At 62.6% G+C, this 20,329-nt stretch overlaps 2 protein-coding genes across 3 annotated transcripts; one reads left to right on the forward strand and one right to left on the reverse strand.

Moving 5' to 3' along the window:
- Positions 1 to 277: 277 nt before the first annotated feature.
- NDUFS2 (NADH:ubiquinone oxidoreductase core subunit S2) lies at positions 278 to 11,585 on the reverse strand. Its single transcript, XM_074529098.1, has 14 exons — positions 11,065 to 11,585; positions 10,875 to 10,978; positions 10,171 to 10,361; positions 8,941 to 9,061; positions 8,735 to 8,847; positions 8,571 to 8,645; positions 6,768 to 6,845; positions 5,869 to 5,954; positions 5,307 to 5,426; positions 4,162 to 4,291; positions 3,401 to 3,496; positions 2,915 to 2,998; positions 1,113 to 1,170; positions 278 to 383 (listed from the first exon to the last, which is right to left on the reverse strand). The coding sequence occupies exons 1-14, from the start codon at positions 11,568 to 11,570 to the stop codon at positions 346 to 348; spliced, it is 1,800 nt and encodes a 599-aa protein (XP_074385199.1). The 5' UTR covers positions 11,571 to 11,585; the 3' UTR covers positions 278 to 345.
- A 196-nt stretch (positions 11,586 to 11,781) lies between these two features.
- On the forward strand, positions 11,782 to 20,247 carry B4GALT3 (beta-1,4-galactosyltransferase 3). Of its 2 annotated transcripts, XR_012577306.1 has the most exons (8): positions 11,782 to 12,044; positions 12,404 to 12,802; positions 14,284 to 14,519; positions 15,290 to 15,480; positions 16,894 to 17,016; positions 18,014 to 18,118; positions 19,098 to 19,726; positions 19,887 to 20,247. XR_012577306.1 is itself a non-coding variant. In XM_074529102.1 (7 exons), the coding sequence occupies exons 2-7, from the start codon at positions 12,535 to 12,537 to the stop codon at positions 19,477 to 19,479; spliced, it is 1,305 nt and encodes a 434-aa protein (XP_074385203.1). In that variant the 5' UTR covers positions 11,782 to 12,044; positions 12,404 to 12,534; the 3' UTR covers positions 19,480 to 20,247. The 2 variants fall into 2 exon arrangements, 1 of the variants encoding a protein (XP_074385203.1); XM_074529102.1 differs by having other exon boundaries at positions 19,098 to 20,247.
- Positions 20,248 to 20,329: the final 82 nt, after the last annotated feature.

Genomic DNA, 20,329 nt, shown 5'->3' on the forward strand with positions numbered 1-20,329 from the left:
ATTGGGGAGAAAGACCCTTAAAGGGGAAGGAGACCCCAAAAAGGGGAAAGGAGCCCCCTCAAATTGGGGGAGAGGCCCCACATGGGAAAGGAACCCCAAAAACGAAAGGAGCCCCCCAAAAGGAGAAGGAGACCCGAAATGGAGAAGGAGCCCCCCATAAGGAGACCCCAAAATTGGAAAGGAGCCCCCCCAAAAATGGAAAGAGACCCCAAACTGCACCAGAGCCCCCCCAAATCAGGAAACGAGGTGACAAAAGGGACACAAAGGGGACACAGGACCCGATTCTGGCTTTATTTGACCCAAAATGGGGGTGCAGGGACACCCCCAAACCGGGGGGATCCCCCCTCACCGATCGACCTCCCCAAACACGATGTCCTGGGTGCCTGTTGGGGAAACAGGGGGTCAGGGCACCCCAAAATTGGGGAGAGACCCCCAAAATTGGGGTGAGAGACCCCCAAAATTGGGGTGAGACACCCCCCAAAATTGGGGTCAGACACCCCCAGATTGAGATATGGGTGTTGGGAAGGGAATGGAGACCCCAAAAGTGAAAGGAGCACCCCAAAAAAGAGAGGGAGATCCTAAAAATGGAAGGAAACCCTAAAAAGGCAAGGAAAACCCCAAATTGAGATAGGAGAACCCCAAAATGAGGAAGGAACCCCCCAAAATTGGGAAAGGGGACCCCAAATTGGGCACAAACCACCCCAAATTGGGAAATGGGTGTTGGGAAGGGAATGGAGACCCCAAAACTGGAAGGGGTGCCCTAAAAAGGGAAGGAGACCCCAAAAATGGAGAAGGGGACGCCAAAATGGCCAAGAATCCCCCCAAAATTGGAAGGAGGCCCCCAAAAATAGGGAAGGAGGTTTCCAACAGGGGAAATTGGGGAAGCGAACCCCAAAACGGGATGGAAACCCAAAAAAGGGAAGAAATCCCAGAAATAGGGAAGGAGACCCCAAAATGGGGAAAAAAACCCCAAAAATGGGGAAGAAGAGGCTGAAACTGGGAAAGGGACCCCAAAATGGGGAAAGAGACCCCAAAATGGGGAGGGGGACCCCAAAATGGACACAGGGACCCCAAAATGGACACAGGGACCCCAAAATGGGGAGGGGACCCACCAATGATGGCCACCACGTCTGCCAGCATGTGGCCCTGGGACATCCTGTCCAGCCCGGCCTGGGGAACAGCAATTAACAGCTAATTAGCACCTAATTAATGGCTAATTAACCCACAGAGAAGCCTCACCTATGAGGACCCCCCAGTTAACCCGCAATTAATTCAAGGTGACCCCTAATTAATCTCTCATTAATCACCAATTAAGCCATGGGAACCACCCCAGGAGCCCCCAATTAACCCCTAATTAATTCCCAAGAACCCCCAATTAACCCCCAATTAACCAACCCTCAGGGACCCCCAATTAACCCATGGGAACTACCCCAGGACCCCCCAGTTAACCCCCAATTAACTCCCAGGGTCCACCAATTAACCAAGCCCAAGGACCCCCAATTAACCCCCACCCAATTAACTCCCAGGGTTCACCAATTAATAAACACACAGGGACTCCCAATTAATCCCTAATTAACCCCCAGGAACCTTCAATTAACCAACCCCAGGGACCCCTAATTAACTCCCAGGAACCCCCAATTAACCAACCCCAGGGACCCCCCAATTAACCCCTAATTAACACCCAGCCCCCCCCCCCCCCCAATTAACCAACCCCCAATTAACCTCCAATTAACTGCCAGGGACCCCCAATTAACCCTCAATACCCAATTAACCTGCAGGGACTAATTACCCTCCGGACCCCCCAGTGGCCCCTGTCCCCAATCCCCGAGCCCTCGGTGTCCCCTAGATGTGCCCAGGTGAGCCCAGGTGTGATCCAGGTGTGCCCAAGTGTCCGTAAGTGTATCCCAGGTGTGCCCAGGTGTGCCAAGGTGTGACCCAGGTGTGCCCCGAATGTCCCCAGGTGTGCCAAGGTGTGATCCAGGTGTGTCCGTAAGTGTATCCCAGGTGTGCCCAGGTGTGCCCCAGGTGTGCCCAGGTGTCAATAAGTGTATCCCAGGTGTGCCCAGGTGTGACCAAGGTGTCCCCAAGTGTGCCCTGGTGTCCATAAGTGTATCCCAGGTGTGCCCAGGTGTGATCCAGGTGTGCCAAGGTGGTGCCCAGGTGTCCAGAACTGTATTCCAGCTGTACCCAGGTGTGTCCATAGTGTATCCCAGGTGTGCCAAGGTGTGATCCAGGTGTGCCCAGGTGTCCTCCAGGTGTCCCCAGGTGTGCCCAGGTGTCCCCAAGTGTCCATAAGTGTATCCCAGGTGTGCCCAGGTGTGCCAAGGTGTGACCCAGGCGTGCCCTGGATGTCCCCCAGGTGTGCCCAGGTGTGCCCCGAATGTTCCCAGGTGTGCCAAGGTGTGATCCAGGTGTGTCCATAAGTGTATCCCAGGTGTGCCCAGGTGTCCCCTGGATGTCCCCAGCTGTCCCCAAGGTGTCCCCCAGTGCTGCCCAATGTCCCCCAGGTGTCCCCAAGGTGTCTCCCGTCTGTCCCCAGGTGTGTCCCAGCTGTTCCCAAGTGTGCCCAGGTGTCCCCAGGTGTCCCCCAGGAATCCCCCAAGTGTCCCCAGCTGTCCCCAAGGTGTCCCCCATCTGTCCCCAGGTGTATCCCAGCTGTGCCCCAATGTCCCCCCAGGTATCCACAGATGTCCTCCAGGTGTGCCCAAGTGTCCCCCAGATGTCCCCAGGTATCTGCCACGTGTGCCCAGCTGTCCCCAGGTGTCTCCCATCTATCCCCAGGTGTCCCCAAGGTGTCCCCAAGGTGTCCCCAGGTGTCCCCAAGGTGTCTCCCGTCTGTTCCCAGGTGTGTCCCAGCTGTCCCCAGGTGTCCCCAAGGTGTCCCCAGGGTGTCCCCAGGTGTCCCCAGCCGTACCAGGTGAGCGAATCCGGGCGCTTTGATCTTGCAGCGATAGGGACGGCTGCTGCCATCGGAGACCAGGTACACCCCAAACTCACCCTGGGGACAGTGGGGACAGGGTTGGGGACATGGGGACAATGGGGACATGGGGACAATGGGGACACGGGGACAATGGGGACATGGGGACAATGGGGACAATGGGGACATGGGGACGGTGTGGCTGCTGCCATTGGACACCAGGTACACCCCAAACTCACCCTGAGGGGACAATGGGGACAGGGTTGGGGACACAGGGACAGAGCTGGGGACACAGGGACAGGGTTGGGGACACAAGGACAGAGCTGGGGACACAGGGACAGAGCTGGGGACACAGGGACAGGGTTGGGGACACAAGGACAGAGCTGGGGACACAGCGACAAGGTTGGGGACACAGGGACAGGGTTGTGGACACTTGAATGGGGTTGGGGACACGAGGACAGAGCCAAACACCACAAGTGTCACCTTGGGGGCCTCGATGGCCGTGTAGGTGGCCCCGGGTGGCACCTGGTAGCCCTCGGTGTAGAGCTTGAAGTGATGGATCAGGGACTCCATGGACGTCTGTGGGGACAGGGGTGGCACTGCAGAGCTGGCACCTCCCTGGCTCAGTGCCACCTGCCCTGGGTGGCATTGGGCTTTGGTGTCACCCACCCTGAAGGACTGAGTGGCACTGCAGCACTGGCACCTGCTCTGAGTGTCACCTGCCCTGGGTGACATCAGGCTTTGGTGTCACCTGTCCTGGGTGGCACTGCAGAGCTGGCACCTGCCCTTGGTGCCACCTTGGCTGGGTGTAACCTGCCCTGGGTGCCACCCACCCTGGGTGCCATCTACCCTGGGTGTCACCTGCCCTCAGTGCCACTGTCCCTGGGTGCCACCTGCCCTGGGTGTCACCTGCCCTCAATGCCACCTGTCCCAGGTGCCACCCACTCTTGGTGCCACCTGCTCTGGGTGCCACCTTCCCTCAATGCCATCTGTCCTGGGTGCCACCTGCCCATGGTGCCACCTGCTCTGGGTGCCACCCACCCTTGACGCCACCCACCCTCGGTGCCATCCACCCTGGGTGTCACCTGCCCTCAGTGACACTGTCCCTGGGTGCCACCCACCCTTGACGCCACCCACCCTTGGTGCCACCTGCTCTGGGTACCACCTGCCCTCAATGCCACCCACCCTGGGTGCCACCAGGCTTTGGTGCCACCCCGTGCCCCGGTGTCCCTGGGCACTGTCACCTTCATCTCGGCGCGTTTCGGGGGTGACACTTTGGCGTCGTCCACCTTGATCTCGCCGGGCGGCATCTTATTGAGGCACTGCAGGATGATGCGCAGCGACTGGCGCATCTCCTCCACGCGGCACAGGTACCTGCGCCCCAAAAACGGCATTGGGGCACCCCAAAAACGGGGATGGGACACCCTGAACCCCAAAACCCAGATACTGCACCCCAAAAATGGGTACGGGGTACCCAGCACTCCAAAACGGGGACTGGCGCATCTCATCCACGTGGCACAGGTACCTGTGCCCCAAAAACGGGATATGGGGGATCCCCTGAACCCCAAAACCCAGATACTGCACCCCAAAACCTTGAACCCCAAAACAGGGACTGGCACATCTCATCCATGCGGCACAGGTACCTGCGCCCCAAAACGGCATTGGGGACCCCAAAAACGGGTATGGGACACCCTGAACCTCAAAAATGGGATATGGGATCTGCTGTACCCCAAAAATGGGATATAGGACACCCTGAACCCCGAAACAGGGACTGGTGCATCTCCTCCACACACCACAGGTACCTGCGCCCCAAAAATGGGTTATGGGGGATCGCCTGAACCCCAAAATTGGGGTATGGGATCTGCTGCACCCCAAAAATGGGGTATGGGACACCCTGCACCCCAAAACCCAGATACTGCACCCCAAAAATGGGTATGGGACACCCTGTCCCCCCCATGTCCCCCAGGGCAGGTGGGTCTGTACCTGTCCCCATGTCCCCCCAGGCCAGGTGACACCATACCTGTCCCCCCCATGTCCCCCCACCCCAGGTGGGACCGTACCTGTCCCCATGTCCCCCCCATGTCCCCCAGCCCAGGTGAGGCCATACCTGTCCCCATGTCCCCCAGCCCAGGTGAGGCCATACCTGTCCCCATGTCCCCCAATGTCCCCCCCATGTCCCCTCAGCCCAGGTGGGTCCGTACCTGTCCCCATGTCCCCTCCATGTCCCCTCACCCCAGGTGGGTCCGTACCTGTCCCCATGTCCCCCCATGTCCCTCAGCCCAGGTGGGTCCGTACCTGTCCCCATGTCCCCCCCATGTCCCCCAGGGCAGGTGGGTCCGTACCTGTCCCCATGTCCCCCCATGTCCCCTCAGCCCAGGTGGGTCCGTACCTGTCGTAGCAGTCCCCGCGGGATCCGATGGGAACGTCGAACTCCACCTGGTCGTAGACGTCGTAGGGCTGAGTCTTGCGCAGGTCCCACTTGATCCCGGAGCCCCTGAGCATCACCCCGCTGGGGACACCCCAAAAAACACACCTGAGATTGGCCCCGCCCACTGCGACACCCCAAAAATGCACCTGAGATTGGCCCCGCCCACTGCAACACCCCAAAATCACACCTGAGATTGGCCCCGCCCACTGGGACACGCCAAAAAACACACCTGAGATTGGCCCCGCCCACTGGGACACCCCAAAAAACACACCTGAGATTGGCCCCGCCCACTGAGACACCCCAAAAACACACCTGAGATTGGCCCCGTCCCCAAAAACACACCTGAGATTGGCCCTGCCCACTGGGACACCCCAAAAACACAACTGACATAGGCCCTGCCCACTGGGACACCCCAAAACCACACCTGATATTGGCCCCGCCCACTGGGGACACCCCAAAAACCACACCTGAGCTCGGCCCCGCCCCCTGCAGGGCGGGGCACACCTGGGGACCGCCCCCTCACCTGAAGCCGTAGTTCAGCGCCTCCTCGGCCGAGATGACGCCGATGTCCACGGTGCGGTTCTTCCAGATGCGGTTGTTGGTCAGCATCTGGGGACAGACGGACACCTGGCACACCTGGCACAGGTGGCACCTGCCCTGCACTTCTCACCTGGCGCTGGAAATGCTCACCTGGCACTGGCACCTGTTGCTTGTCCCCCTCATGCGTCTCTTGCACCAAAACCTGTCCCTGGCACCTGTGCACCCCTCACCTGTCCCTGCCACTGTCAGCTGGCACCATCACCTGTCCTTGGCACTGTCACCTGTACTTCACAGCCCTCACCTGTCCCTGGCACTGTCACCTGGCACCATCACCTGTCCTTGGCACTGTCACCTGGCACCATCACCTGTCCCTGCCACTGTCACCTGTGCACCCCTCACCTGTCCCTGCCACTGTCACCTGTGCACCCCTCACCTGTCCCTGGCACTGTCACCTGGCACCATCACCTGTTCCTGGCACCATCACCTGGCACCATCACCTGTCCCCGGCACTGTCACCTGGCACCATCACCTGTCCCTGGCACTGTCACCTGTGCACCCCTCACCTGTCCCTGGCACTGTCACCTGGCACCATCACCTGTCCCTGGCACCTGTGCACCCCTCACCTGTCCCTGGCACTGTCACCTGTGCACCCCTCAGCTGTCCCTGGCACTGTCACCTGACACCATCACCTGTCCCTGCCACTGTCACCTGTCCCTGGCAACCCCTCACCTGTCCCTGGCAACCTCACCTGTCTCTGCCACCCCTCACCTGTCCCTGTCCCCCTCCACCCCCATGTGTGTCACCTCCTGCCCTCATGCTGTGAGGAATGGCCCTGTCCCTCGCAGGTGACAGGTGACAGGTGACAGGTGATGGCAGCCTCACCTCCTCCACCTCGTCGACCCGGATGGAGAAGTTCTTCACGAACTCGTAGATGTCGTCCATGAGCCCCAGGGGCAGGTCCTGGCACAGGTGGGACACGTGGGACAGGTGGCATTGAGACAGGTGGCATTGGGACAGGTGGGACAGGTGGCATTGGTGACATTGGGTTTGGGACAGGTGGCATTGGTGGCATTGGGATTGGGACAGGTGGGATAGGTGGGATTGATGGGATTAGGACAGGTGGCATTGATGGGATTGGTGACATTGGGTTTGGGACAGGTGGCACTGGAGGCACACACAGGACAGGTGGCATTGGTGACATTGGGTTTCGGACAGGTGGCATTGGTGGCACACACGGGACAGGTGGGATTGGTGGGATTGGTGGCATCAGGATTGGGACAGGTGGCATTGGTGGCACACACGGGACAGGTGGGATTGGTGGGACAGGTGGCATTGGGACAGGTGGGGCAGGTAACATTGGTGTCATTGGGATTGGGACAGGTGGAACACGTGGCATTGGTGGCATTGGGTTTGGAACAGGTGGCATTGGTGGCATTGGGATTGGGACAGGTGGGATAGGTGGCATTGATGGGATTAGGACGGGTGGCATTGATGGGATTGGTGGCATTGGGATTGGGACAGGTGGCATTGGGGGCACACACGGGACAGGTGGCATTGGTGGGACAGGTGGCATTGGGACAGGTGGGACACGTGGCATTGGTGGCATTGGGTTTGGGACAGGTGGCATTGGTGGCACACACAGGACAGGTGGCATTGGTGACATTGGGTTTGGGACAGGTGGCATTGGTGACATTGGGTTTGGGACAGGTGGCATTGGTGGCATTGGGACTGGGACAGGTGGCATTGGTGACATTGGGTTTGGGACAGGTGGCATTGGTGGCATTGGGTTTGGGACAGGTGGCATTGGGATTGGGACAGGTGGCATTGGATTGGGACAGGTGGCACTGGTGGCACACACAGGACAGGTGGGAGCTCAGGTGGCACCAGGGGTGTGGGCAGGGGGTCCCAGAGTTAGGAGATCCCAGGGGAATGGGGTGCCAAGGGTGCCAGGGATGGGGTCCCAGGGGAATGGGGGTCCCAAGGATGGGGTTCTCATGGGAATGGGGATCTTGGGGGTACAGACATCCCAGGAAGGGGGTTCCTATGGAAATGGGGTTCCCAGGAATAGGGTGCCCGTGGGAATGGGGTGCCCGTGAAAATGGGGATCCCAGGATTGGGGTGCCCATGGAAATGGGATCCCCAATAATGGGGTGCCCATGGAAATGGGGTGCCCATGGGAACAGGGATTCCATAGGAATAGAAATCCCAGGGATGGGGTTCTCATGGAAATGGGGATCCTAGAAATGGGGCGCCCATGGGAATGGGGTGCCCATGGATGGGGTTCCCAACAATGGGGTTCCCATGGAAATGGGGTGCCCATGGATGGGGTTCCCGTGGAAATGAGGATCCCAGGGATGGAGTTCCTATGGAAATGGGGATCCTGGAAATGGGGCTCCCATGGGGATGGGATGCCCGTGGAAATGGGGTGCCCATGGATGGGGTGCCCGTGGAAATGGGGTGCCCAGGGATGGGGTTCCCATGGAAATGGGGTGCCCAGGGATGGGGTTCCCATGGGAATGAGGATCCCATGGATGGGGTTCCCGTGGAAATGGGGTGCCCAGGGATGGGGTTCCCATGGGAATGAGGATCCCAGGGATGGGGTTCCCGTGGAAATGGGGTGCCCGTGGAAATGGGGTGCCCACGGGATTGGGGTGCCCACGAAGGGCAGCAGCCCCAGCCCCTCACCTGGTGCACGCCCCCGGGCCGCACGTAGGCCGCGTGCATCCGCGCCCCCGACACGCGCTCGTAGAACTCGAACATCTGGGGGGACACAGAGGGGACCCCGCTGCTGCTCAGCCCCCCCCGGCACCTCCACAGCCCCAAATCCCCCCAAATCCCCCCAAATCCACCTTCTCCCTCTCCTCGAACATCCAGAAGAACGGGGTCATGGCCCCGATGTCCAGCGCGTGCGTGGTCACCGCCATGATGTGGTTCAGCAGCCGCGTGATCTCGGCGAAGAGAACTGAAAAAAACGGGGGGAAAAAGGGGAAAAAATGGGGGTGATCCCCTAAATCCTGGGGGTGCCAGGGAGCTGGGAATGCTGGGGGAGCCTCACCTCGGATCCACTGAGCGCGGGGAGGGGGGCGGATGTTGAGGAGCTTCTCCACGGCCAGCGAATAGGCCTGCTCGTTGCACATCATGGACACGTAGTCCAGGCGGTCAAAGTAGGGCAGGGCCTGCGGGGACCGCGAGGATACTGGGGATACTGGGAGCACTGGGGATACTGGGAGCACTGGGGGGTCTGGAGAGGGCTGGGGATACTGGGAGCACTGGGAGCACTGGGACAACTAGGAGGGCTGGGGATACTGGGGATGCTGGGAGCACTGGGAGCACTGGGGGGGCTGGGGATACTGGGAGCACTGGGACAACTAGGAGGGCTGGGGATACTGGGAGCACTGGGAGGGCTGGGAGCACTGGGGATAATGGGAGCACTGGGAGCACTGGGGATACTGGGAGCACTGGGAGCACTGGGAATACTGGGAGTGTTTGAGAACTGGGAGTCTTGGAAGTACCGGGAGGGCTGGGGAAACTGGGAGTGTTGGGAGTATTGGGAATGCTGGGAGCAGAGGAGTACTGGGGATACTGGGAAGACTGAGAGTATTGGGAATGCTGGGAGCAGAGGAGTACTGGGGATACTGGGAGGACTGGGAGTATTGGGAGTGCTGGGAGCAGAGGAGTACTGGGGATACTGGGGAGGACTGGGAGTGTTGGAGTACTGGGAGTGCTGAGAATGTTGGCAGTATTTGGAGTACTGGGACTGCTAGGAATACTGGGAATACTGGGAGGACTAGGAGCAATGGAGTACTGGGGATACTGGGAAAACTGGGAATACTGTGAGTGTTTGAGCACTGTGAGTGCTGAGAGTGCCTGAAGTATTTGAATACTGGGACTGCTAGGAGTACTGGGAGTACTGGGAGTGTTGGGAGTGCTGGAAGCAGTGGGAGTACTGGGAGTGTTGGGTGTTCTGGGAATACTGGGAGTATTTGAATACTGGGAGTACTGGAAGCACTGTGAGGACTGGAAATATTGGGAATAATGGCAATAGTGGAGATACTGGGAATACTGGCAGTGCTGGGAGTACTGGGATGCCATGGAATTTGGGATCCCATGGAATTTAGGATCCCAGGATCACCTGCAGGTAGATCTTGTACTCTACGAGTTTCTCGGTGCCACCACGCAGCAGCCCCACATGGCGGGTGACAGGGCAACGGGATCCCAGGGAAATGGGGGATTTCAGGGATGGGAATTTCAGGGATCCCAATGGAATCCAGGACCTCAGGCTCACCTGCAGGTAGGTCTTGTACTCGATGAGTTTCTCGGTGCCGCGGTGCAGCAGCCCCACGTGCGGGTCGCAGCGTTTCACCGTCTCCCCGCTCAGCTCCATCACCAGCCTCAGCACGCCGTGCGCCGCCGGGTGCTGCGGCCCGAAGTTGATGGTCAGGCTGGAAACCTTCTTGTGGGCCACCGGGTCCTTGTCTGGGGACAGGGGACGGTGCCGGGGTCAGGGACACAGCGGAGACACAGGGAGAGCCCCCTCAGGGAGGGCACAGAACCCCTCAAATGTTGGGGACAAGGAGGGAGCAGCACCCGCTGAGGGTTTGTGGGGATCCTCAGTGACCCCCAAACCACCCCAAGGCCCCCAAAGCCCTCCTTAAACCCCACTCAGGATCTCAGGACCCCTCCAGGACCATCCCCAAAGCTTCTGAGACCCCTCCTGGACCCCCCAAACCGCCTCAGAGCAACCCTAGAACCCCCCAAAGGCCCTGAGACCCCTCTTGGGCCTCCCAAACGGCCTCAGATCACACCAAGAGCCCCCCTAAGTACCTCGGGCCCCCTCCTGTGCCCCCCTAAAGCCCTCAGAGCACCCCCAAAGCACCCGACAACCCCCAAAAGCCTCGTCCTCCCTGCTCAGGGCCCCCCAAAGCCCTCAGGGCACCCCCAGAGCCCCCCTCCCCACCTTGTCCCAGAGTGTCCCCGCTGTCCCCTCACCGTTCCAGGGTGGCGGCACCCACTTCTCGGTGGCCTTGCTGGGGTACATGACGGCCCCCGCATACTGCTGCGCCCACTCTATGTCGGGCTGCCATTGGCGGCACCTGCGGGGCCGGACGGTGAGCGGGGACAGCCCCAGACCCTCCCCACAACCCTCCCCGCTTCGTCCCCGTGTCCCCCGCGGGCTCACCGGGCCGGGGCCGGGCCCAGCCGAGCCCCCGCCGCGCTCAGCCCCGAGGAGCCGCGGAGCCGCCACAGCGCCCGCAGCGCCGCCATCGTGCCCTTGGCAATGCGCATGCGCGGGGGGCGCCATGGCGGGGAAGGGCAGACGCTGTGGGCGCCGCCATGTTGGATACGGGGAGATACCCGGCAATCATCTTGTGTGATCTGCGCATGCGCAATGTGCCATGATGCTGGCGGGCAGCGTGCTGCCATGTTGGGTACGGGCATATCCCCTGCAATCATCCCGTGTATACACTGCGCATGCGCAACATGATGTTGTGAGGCGGGCAGTGCCGCCATGTTGGTGTGGGCATCGTGACCTTGGCGCTGCGCAAGGGCGGAGAGCGCCGTGGGTGGGAAGGACAGACGCAATGAGCGGCTCTGTGTTGGGTGTGGGCAGATGTGACGCCATTGTGTGCTTGGAGCGGGAACGCCGTGGATGGGAAGGGCAAGGGCAGCTGTGAGCGCCGCCATGACGCGTGTGGGCACGCGCGCAGCGCATGCGCACAAAAGCGAGGAGTGGAAAAAAAAAGTCACACACGTGGCGCGGACACGCCTCGCCAATCCCGCGTCCAATCACAGCGCGTCCTTGTCGTGACGTCACCAAAGAAATTTTAAAAATTCAAGGAAGGGGCGGGGAAAAGCGCGGTTGCCACGGCGACGGCGCCCAATCTGACCGCGCCCCCTCAGGGCGTGACTGACACAGGCCACGCCCTGCCCGGGCACTCCCGGGTCTCTGCGGGCCCTGCGCTCCGTTCCGGGGTCACCGAGCGCCACCGGAGCCTCCTCGGGACCCTCTCCGGTTCTCTCCGGCCGCCCCCTCCCCGCTGTGCCCTCTCCGCCCGCCCGGAGAGTGACCCCGCCGCGGCCCCGCCCTGTGACGTCATCACGCCGCGCCCTCCGCTCCAAGATGGCGGCGGCCGGGCGGGGCTGAGCGGGCCCGGGCAGGTACCGGGACCGGAGCGGGACCGGGGGCAGGGGGGTGACCCGCGGGGGCTGCTCGGGGGGTGGGAGCGCTGAGCCGGGCCCGGCAGTGCCGGGGCGGGTACTGGAACCGGGGGGGGCAGAACCGGGACCGGGACTGGAGCGGGTACCGGGGCCGGGCGGGGACTGAACCGGGCCCTTCCCGGTACCGGAGATCGGCACCGCGTGGCCCGATCCCCTCCCGGTGCTACACGGGCGCTGCGCGGAGCCTGCCCATTTCCCTTTACCGACGAGCACCGAACAACCCCTCTCCTTTCCCGGTACCGGAGCGGCCCCGTTCCATCCCCGGTGCCGCTCCAATCCGTGTCTCCTCTATCCCGCAGCCCCGGTGCTCCCGCCATGCTGCCCCGGGCCGCTTGGGCGGCTCTCCGGTAACACCGGGCGGCTCTCCGGTAACACCGGGAGGCTCTCCGGTAACACCGGGCGGCTCCCGGTAACACCGGGCGGCCCCGCGATGCTGCGGCGGCTGCTGGAGCGGCCGTGCTCGCTGGCGCTGCTGGTCGGGTGCCAGTTCGCTTTCGTGGCGTATTTCTCGCTCGGTGGCTTCCGTAACCTCACGGCGCTGTTCGGTCGCTCCGCCGGTCCCGCCGTGGATTATTCCCGGACCCACGACGTGTACGCCAACCTGAGCCGCGTCGGTGGCGGCACCGGGAATGGCCCCGCAGCGACGCCGGATCCTGCAAGGCCGCTGCCGTTCTGCCCTGAGAGATCGCCGTTCCTCGGTGAGTACGGGGGAAACGGGAGGGGAACCGGGACAGGAACGGGAGAGAGGAGAGCCCTGAGGGGGAACCGGAGACCCCCGGGGTTAAACCGGGACAGGAACGGAGACCCCCGGGGATGGAATCGGGACGGGAACGGGGAGAACGGGAAGGGAACGGGGACCCGAGGGAGAAACCGGGAGGGGAACGGGGAGAGAACGAGGAGCGGGGAGGAACCGGTGCCGCCGCTCTCCCCGGTAAATAACCGGTTCTGACCCCTTCTCCCGGTACAGAACCGGTTCCTCCCGGGCAGGGCCCGAGCCTTCCCCGGGCAGTAGAACCGGTCGGACCGGTTCCCGTTCCCCCATCGGTGCCGCCCCCACCTCGTGTCCTCCCCCCGGGCCGGAACCGGGTCGGGAAGGGAAATCTGGGGGGGGGGCAAAGCACGGGAGCCCCGGGTTGGGGGGAACAAACCCGGCCCAGGCCCAGTTTGGGGCTCCCCAGTGCCCCCTCCCCACAATGGGCACCTCTCAGTGCCCCCAATGCCCACAGTACCCCCCCCCTCATGCCCCCTCCCCTCAGTGCCCCCAATGCCCCTCTCATTGCCCCCTCCCCACAGTGGGCCCCCAGCCCCTCTCATTGCCCCCTGCCCCTCTCAGTGCCTCCCAAATGCCCCTCAATGCCCCCTCCCCACAATGCCCCCTGCCCACACTGGGCCCCCTGGCCATTCCAGTGCCCCCAAATACCCCTCTCAGCGCCCCCCAAATGCCCCCCAATGCTCCTCTCTCTCACTGCCCCCTGCCCACAGTGAGCCCCCAATGCCCCTCTCCATGCCCCCCAATGCCCCTCTCATTTCCCCCTGCCCACACTGGGCCCCCTGGCCATCCCAATACCCCTATCAACCCCCCAAATGCCCCTCAATGCCCCCTCCCCACAATGCCCCGTCCGCACAGTGGGACCCCTGGCCGTCCCAGTGCCCCCCAATGCTCCTCAATGCCCCTCTCAGTGCCCCCAATGCCCCTCCCTCATTGCCCCCTGCCCACAGTGGGCCCCCAGCCCCTCTCAGTGCCCCCAATGCCCCTCTCCATGCCCCTCAGTGCCCCCTCCCCTCATTGCCCCCTGCCCACAGTGGGACCCCTGGCCGTCCCAGTGCCCCCCAATGCTCCTCAATGCCCCTCTCAGTGCCCCCAATGCCCCTCTCTCACTGCCCCCTGCCCACAGTGGGCTCTGAGTGCCCCCAATGCCCCCCAATGCCCCTCTCTCATTGCCCCCTGCCCACAGTGGGCTCTGAGTGCCCCAAATGCCCCTCAATGCCCGCCAATACCCCTCTCACTGCCCCCTGCCCACAGTGGGCTCTGAGTGCCCGCAATGCCCCTCAATGCCCCCCTCCCCTCATTGCCCCTCTCTCACTGCCCCCTGCCCACAGTGGGCCCCCTGGCTGTCCCAGTGCCCCAAATGCCCCTCAATGCCCCCCAATGCCCCTCTCTCATGCCCTCTGCCCACAGTGGGCCCCCTGGCCGTGTCCTTCTCGCGGGCGCCGTCGCTGGAGCAGATCCAGGCCAAGAACCCGGGGGTGCAGCGGGGGGGGCGCTACCGACCCCCCCAGTGCGAGTCCCGCTCCAGGACCGCCGTCATCGTCCCCCACCGCAACCGCGAGGGCCACCTGGGCCACCTGCTCTACTACCTGCACCCCTTCCTGCAGCGCCAGCAGCTGCACTACGGCATCTACGTGGTGCACCAGGTGCCAAGGGGGTGCCCGGGGGGGGTTTGGGGGTACCCAGGGGTGATTTGAGGGAGTTTGAGGGGTCCTTGGGGGGGTTTGGGGGTGCCCAGGGGGGTTTGAGGTGGTTTGAGGGGTCCTTGGGGGGGTTTGGGGCATCCCCAGGGGGGTTTGGGGTGGTTCAGGAGGTTCTCAGTGTGGTTTCGGGGGTCCCCAGGGTGGTTTAGGGGGTCCTCAGGGGGATTTGGGGTGGTTTGAGGGGTCCCCGGTGGGGTTTGGGGGTGCCCAGGGGGGTTTGAGGTGGTTTGAGGGGTCCTTGGGGTGGTTTGGCGGTGCCCAGGGGGGTTTGGGGGCATCCCCAGGGGAATTTGAGGTGGTTTGAGGGGTCCCCGAGGGGGTTTGGGGAGTCCTCACAGTGGTTTGAGTCAGTTTGGGGGGTCCCCAGGGGGATTTGAGGTGGTTTGTGGGGTCCCCAGGGGGGGTTTGGGGTGGTTCAGGAGGTTCTCAGTGTGGTTTCGGGGGACCCCAGGGGGGTTTGGGGGGTCCTCAGGGGGATTTGAGTCAGTTTGGAAGGTCCTGAGGGTGGTTTGAGAGATCTCCAGGATGGTTTGAGATGGTTTGGGAGGTCCCCAAGGGGGTTTGGGGGTGCCCAGGGGGGTTTGGGGGGGTCCTCAGGGTGATTTGAGGGGTCCCCAGGGTGGGTTAGAGGCAGTTTGGGGTGTTCCCAGGACGTTTTGGGATATCCCCAGGATATTTTGGGGTAACCCCAGGATATTTTGGGGTGTCCCCAGGCCGGGAACTGCACGTTTAACCGGGCCAAGCTGCTGAACGTGGGCGTGAAGGAGGCGCTCAAGGACGAGGACTGGGACTGCCTGTTCCTGCACGACGTGGACCTGATCCCCGAGAACGACCACAACCTGTACACGTGCGACCCCTGGAACCCCAAACACGCCTCCGTGGCCATGAACAAATTCGGGTACAGGTGAGGGACACCCTGGGGCACATTGGGGACACCCTGGGGATGCCCTGGGGACATCTTGGGGACACCCTGGGGCACATTGGGGATGCCCTGGGGACATCTTGGGGACACCCTGGGGCACCTTGGGGACATCTTGGGGACGCCCTGGGGCACCTTGGGGACATCTTGGGGACGCCCTGGGGACATCTTGGGGCACCTTGGGGACACCCTGGGGCACCTTGGGGCTCCTTGGGGATGCCCTGGGGACACCCTGGGGACACCCTGGGGCACCTTCAGGACACCCTGGGGAGATCTTGGGGACATCTTGGGGACACCCTGGGGACATCTTGGGGACATCTTGGGGACACCCTGGGGACACCCTAGGGCTCCTTGGGGACGCCCTGGGGACACCCTGGGGAGATCTTGTGGCACCCTGGGGACACCCTGGGGCACCTTGGGGACACCTTGGGGACACCCTGGGGAGATCTTGGGGACACCCTGGGGAGATCTTGGGGACACCCTGGGGACATCTTGGGGACACCCTGGGGACATCTTGGGGCACCTTGGGGACACCCTAGGGCACCTTGGGGCTCCTTGGGGACGCCCTGGGGACACCCTGGGGCTCCTTGGGGACACCCTGGGGACACCTTGGGGACATCTTGGGGACACCCTGGGGCACCCTGGGGCACCTTGGGGACGTCTTGGGGACGCCCTGGGGACATCTTGGGGACACAGAAGATGTGGCGTTGCCCTGGAGGGGACATAGGGGGTGTTCTGTCACCTTGGGGTGGGACACAAGGGATGTGGCATTGCCATGGGAGGGGTGACATTGTGCTGGGGGGGACATGAGAGGTGTGACATCACTTTGGGGGGGACACAGAGAGTGTGACATTGTCCTGGGGGGGACACAGAGAGTGTGACACTGCCCTTGGGTGGGACATGGGGGGGGTGTTCTGTCACCTTAGGGGGGGACACAAGGGATGTGGCATTGTCCTGGTGGGGACACAGAGGGTGTGACATTGTTCTGGAGGGGACATAAGGGGTGTGACATCCCTTTGGGAGGGGGACACGAAGGGCGTTCTGTCACCTTGCAGGGGGACACAAGGGATGTGGCATTGCCATGGGAGGTGTGACATTGTGCTGGGGGGGACACGAGGAGTGTGGCATTGCCCTGGGGGTGTCACAGAGGTGTGACAGTGTCCTGGAGGGGACATGGGGGGTGTTCTGTCACCTTGCAGGGTGACAAAAGGGATGTGGCATTGCCATGGGAGGTGTGGCATTGTGCTGGGGGGGACACGAGGGGGGTGGCATTGCCCTGGGGGTGTCACAGAGGTGTGACAGTGTCCCCTGTGCCCTGGGGGTGTCACAGAGGTGTGACAGTGTCCCCCGTGCCCTGGGGGTGTCACAGAGGTGTGACAGTGTCCCCCGTGTCCCCAGCCTGCCGTACCCGCAGTATTTCGGGGGGGTCTCGGCGCTGACCCCAGACCAGTACATGAAGATCAACGGGTTCCCCAACGAGTACTGGGGCTGGGGGGGCGAGGACGATGACATCGCCACCAGGTAGGGCTGGGGACAGCTTGGGGACAGCCTGGGGACACTGCCATGGCATGGGGTGTGGCACTTGGGGGGTGGCATCGTGTGCCCACCGAGCTGGGGGGGGACACAGGGGGTGTTCTGTCACCTTGGGGGGACACAAGGGGTGTGACAGTGCCATGGGGGATGGTGACATTGCTTTGGAGGGGACACAGGGGTGTGACAGTGCCATGAGGGATGGTGACATTGCCCTGGGAGGTGACACAAAGGGTGTGGCAGTGCCATGAGGGGTGGTGGCATTGCTCTGGAAGGGACACAAGGGGTGTGACAGTGCCATGAGGGATGGTGACATTGCTCTGGGAGGTGACACAAAGGGTGTGGCATTGCCATGAGGGATGGTGACATTGCTCTGGGAGGTGACACAAAGGGTGTGGCAGTGCCATGAGGGATGGTGACATTGATCTGGGAGGTGACACAAAGGGTGTGGCAGTGCCATGAGGGATGGTGACATTGCCCTGGAGGGGACACAAGGGGTGTGGCATTGCCACGAGGGATGGTGACATTGCTCTGGGAGGGGACACAGGGGTGCGACAGTGTCATGAGGGATGGTGACATTGCTCTGGGAGGGGACACAAGGGGTGTGGCATTGCCCTGGGTGGGACATTGGGGATGTGACATTGCCCTGGGAGGGGACACAGAGGGTGTGACATTACCCTGGAGGTGTCCCCATGCCCTGTCCTCTCAGGGTGACACAGTGACGGTGTCATTGTGTGGTGGCTGTCACTGCCACCCTGGAGCTGTGCCACCACCCTGAGGGCCACCTCGGGGGTGTCGCTGTCCCCTCAGGGTGCCACCGTGACCCTCCTTTCTCGCTGTCCCCATATTTGTGTCCCCACCGCTGGGGACACGGGGGCTGTCCCAGCGCTCCGGCCCCACCCCGGGGCTGTCGCTGTCGCTGTCCCCGCCCCGGTGCCGCTGTCCCCGCCCCGGTGCCATTGTCGCCGCTGTCCCCGCTGTCCCGCAGGGTGCGCCTGGCCGGGATGAAGATCTCCCGCCCTCCCGTCTCCATCGGCCACTACAAAATGGTCAAACACAAGAGCGACAAAGGCAACGAGGAGAACCCGCACAGGTGCGGGGACACGGGGGACACGGGGACAATGTCGGGCGTGTCCCCAGGTGCTGGTGCAGGGTGGGCCCAAGGGGACACAGGGGACATCTCGGGCGTGTCCCCAGGTTCCACCTGCTGGTGTGGGTGTGGGGTGACTCCAAGGGGACATGGGTGACAATGTCAGAGTGTCCCCAGGTTCCAGCTCCTGGTGCAGGTGGCTCTGGGGTTGCCCTGAGGGAACATAGGGGACAGAGGGGACATCAATGACATGTTGAGCATGTCCCCAGGTTCAACCTGCTGGTGCAGGTGTAGGGTGGCTCCGAGGGGACACAGGTGACACAGGTGACATCAGTGCCATCTCGGCTGTGTCCCCAGGTTCCACCTGCTGGTGCAGGTGCAGGGGGCTCTGGGAGGGGACACAGGGGACATCAGTGACAATGTTGGGCTGTGTCCCCAGGTTCCACCTGCTGGTGCAGGTGCAGGGTGGCTCCGAGGGGACACAGGTGACATCAATGACATCTGGGCTGTGTCTCCAGGTTTGACTTACAGGTGCAGGGGGCTATGAGGGGACAGAGGGGACGCAGGTGACAATGTCAGGCGTGTCCCCAGGTTCCACCTGCTGGTGTGGGTGCGGGGTGACTCCAAGGGGACACAGGTGACATCAGTGACAATGTTGGGCTGTGTCCCCAGGTTCAGCCTGCTGGTGCAGGTGACTCTGGGGTGGCCGTGAGGGGACAGAGGGGACACAGGTGACATCTCTGGCGTGTCCCGAGGTTCCACCTGCTGGTGCAGGTGTAGGGGGCACCAGGAGGGGACACGGGTGACATCAGTGACAATGTCAGGCGTGTCCCCAGGTTTGACCTGCAGGTGCAGGGGGCTCTGGGAGGGGACAGAGGGGACACAGGTGACAATGTCGGGCTGTGTCCCCAGGTGCAGGGGGCTCTGGGATGGCCCTGAGGGGACACGGGTGACATCAGTGCCATCTGGGCTGTGTCCCCAGGTTCGACCTGCTGGTGCGCACGCAGCGCACGTGGACGCAGGACGGGATGAACTCGCTCAGTTACGCGCTGCTGGCGCGGGAGCTGCTCCCGCTCTACACCAACCTCACGGCCGACATCGGCTGCGACCCCCGCGCCCGCGCCCGCCCCGGTGCCGCCCCCGGTGCCGGTTCCGGTTCCGCCGCCAGCCGCTTCCGGCAGGAGATGCTGCGCAAAGCGCCCCGCGAGGACCTGCCCGCGCTGCTGCCGCTGGCGCTGTCGCTGTCGCTGTCACCGCCCCGCCGCGGCGACAACAACGGCAGCGCGGCCACGCCCCGCCGCGAGGGGACAGTGACGGCGACAGCGGGGGGGGGCAACCGGAGCGTGGCATCGGCCCTGCCTTGAGACCCCCCCCCCATGGATGGACACCAGTGGGGATGTGTGCGCTCTGGGATGGGGGACACTGGGGACACCCCAATGGGGACAGGGACACCCCAGTGGGGACAGGGACACCCTTGGGGGCACTGGGGACACCCCAATGGGACAGGGACACAGGGGTCTCCCAGCCCCTACCCCCCATCCCCCTGGTGGGGCTTTGGGCTCCCTGCATCGGTTTTGATGTCCCCAGATCGGTTTTGGGGTCCCTGGCTGGGTTTTGGGGTTCTCTGTGAGGTTTTGAGCTCCCCAGATCGGTTTTGGGGTCCCTGGTGAGGTTTTAGGATCCCCAGATTGGTTTTAGAGTCCCCGGTGGGGTTTTGGGGTCCCTGGCTGGGTTTTGGGATCCCTGGATCGGTTTTGGGGTCCCTGGCCAGGTTTTGGGGTCCCTGGTGAGGTTTTAGGATCCCCAGATTGGTTTTAGAGTCCCCGGTGGGGTTTTGGGGTCCCTGGCTGGGTTTTGGGATCCCTGGATCGGTTTTGGGGTCCCTGGCCAGGTTTTGGGGTCCCTGGTGAGGTTTTGGGATCCCCAGATTGGTTTTGGAGTCCCCAGATCGGTTTTGAGGTCCCTAGATTGGTTTTGGGGTCCCTGGCTGGGTTTTGGGGTTCTCTGTGGGGTTTTGAGCTCTCCAGATTGGTTTTGGGGTCCCTGGTGAAGTTTTGGGATCCCCAGATTGCTTTTAGAGTCCCCGGTGGGGTTTTGGGGTCCCCAGATCGTTTTGAGGTCCCTAGATTGGTTTTGGGATCTCTGGCTGGGTTTTGGGGTCCCCGGATCGGTTTTGGGGTCCCTGGTGAGTTTTTGGGGCCCCCAGATCGGGTT

This window comes from Zonotrichia albicollis, chromosome 30 (assembly GCF_047830755.1).
Source record: "Zonotrichia albicollis isolate bZonAlb1 chromosome 30, bZonAlb1.hap1, whole genome shotgun sequence".
In the NCBI taxonomy this organism is placed as follows: Eukaryota; Metazoa; Chordata; class Aves; order Passeriformes; family Passerellidae; genus Zonotrichia; species Zonotrichia albicollis.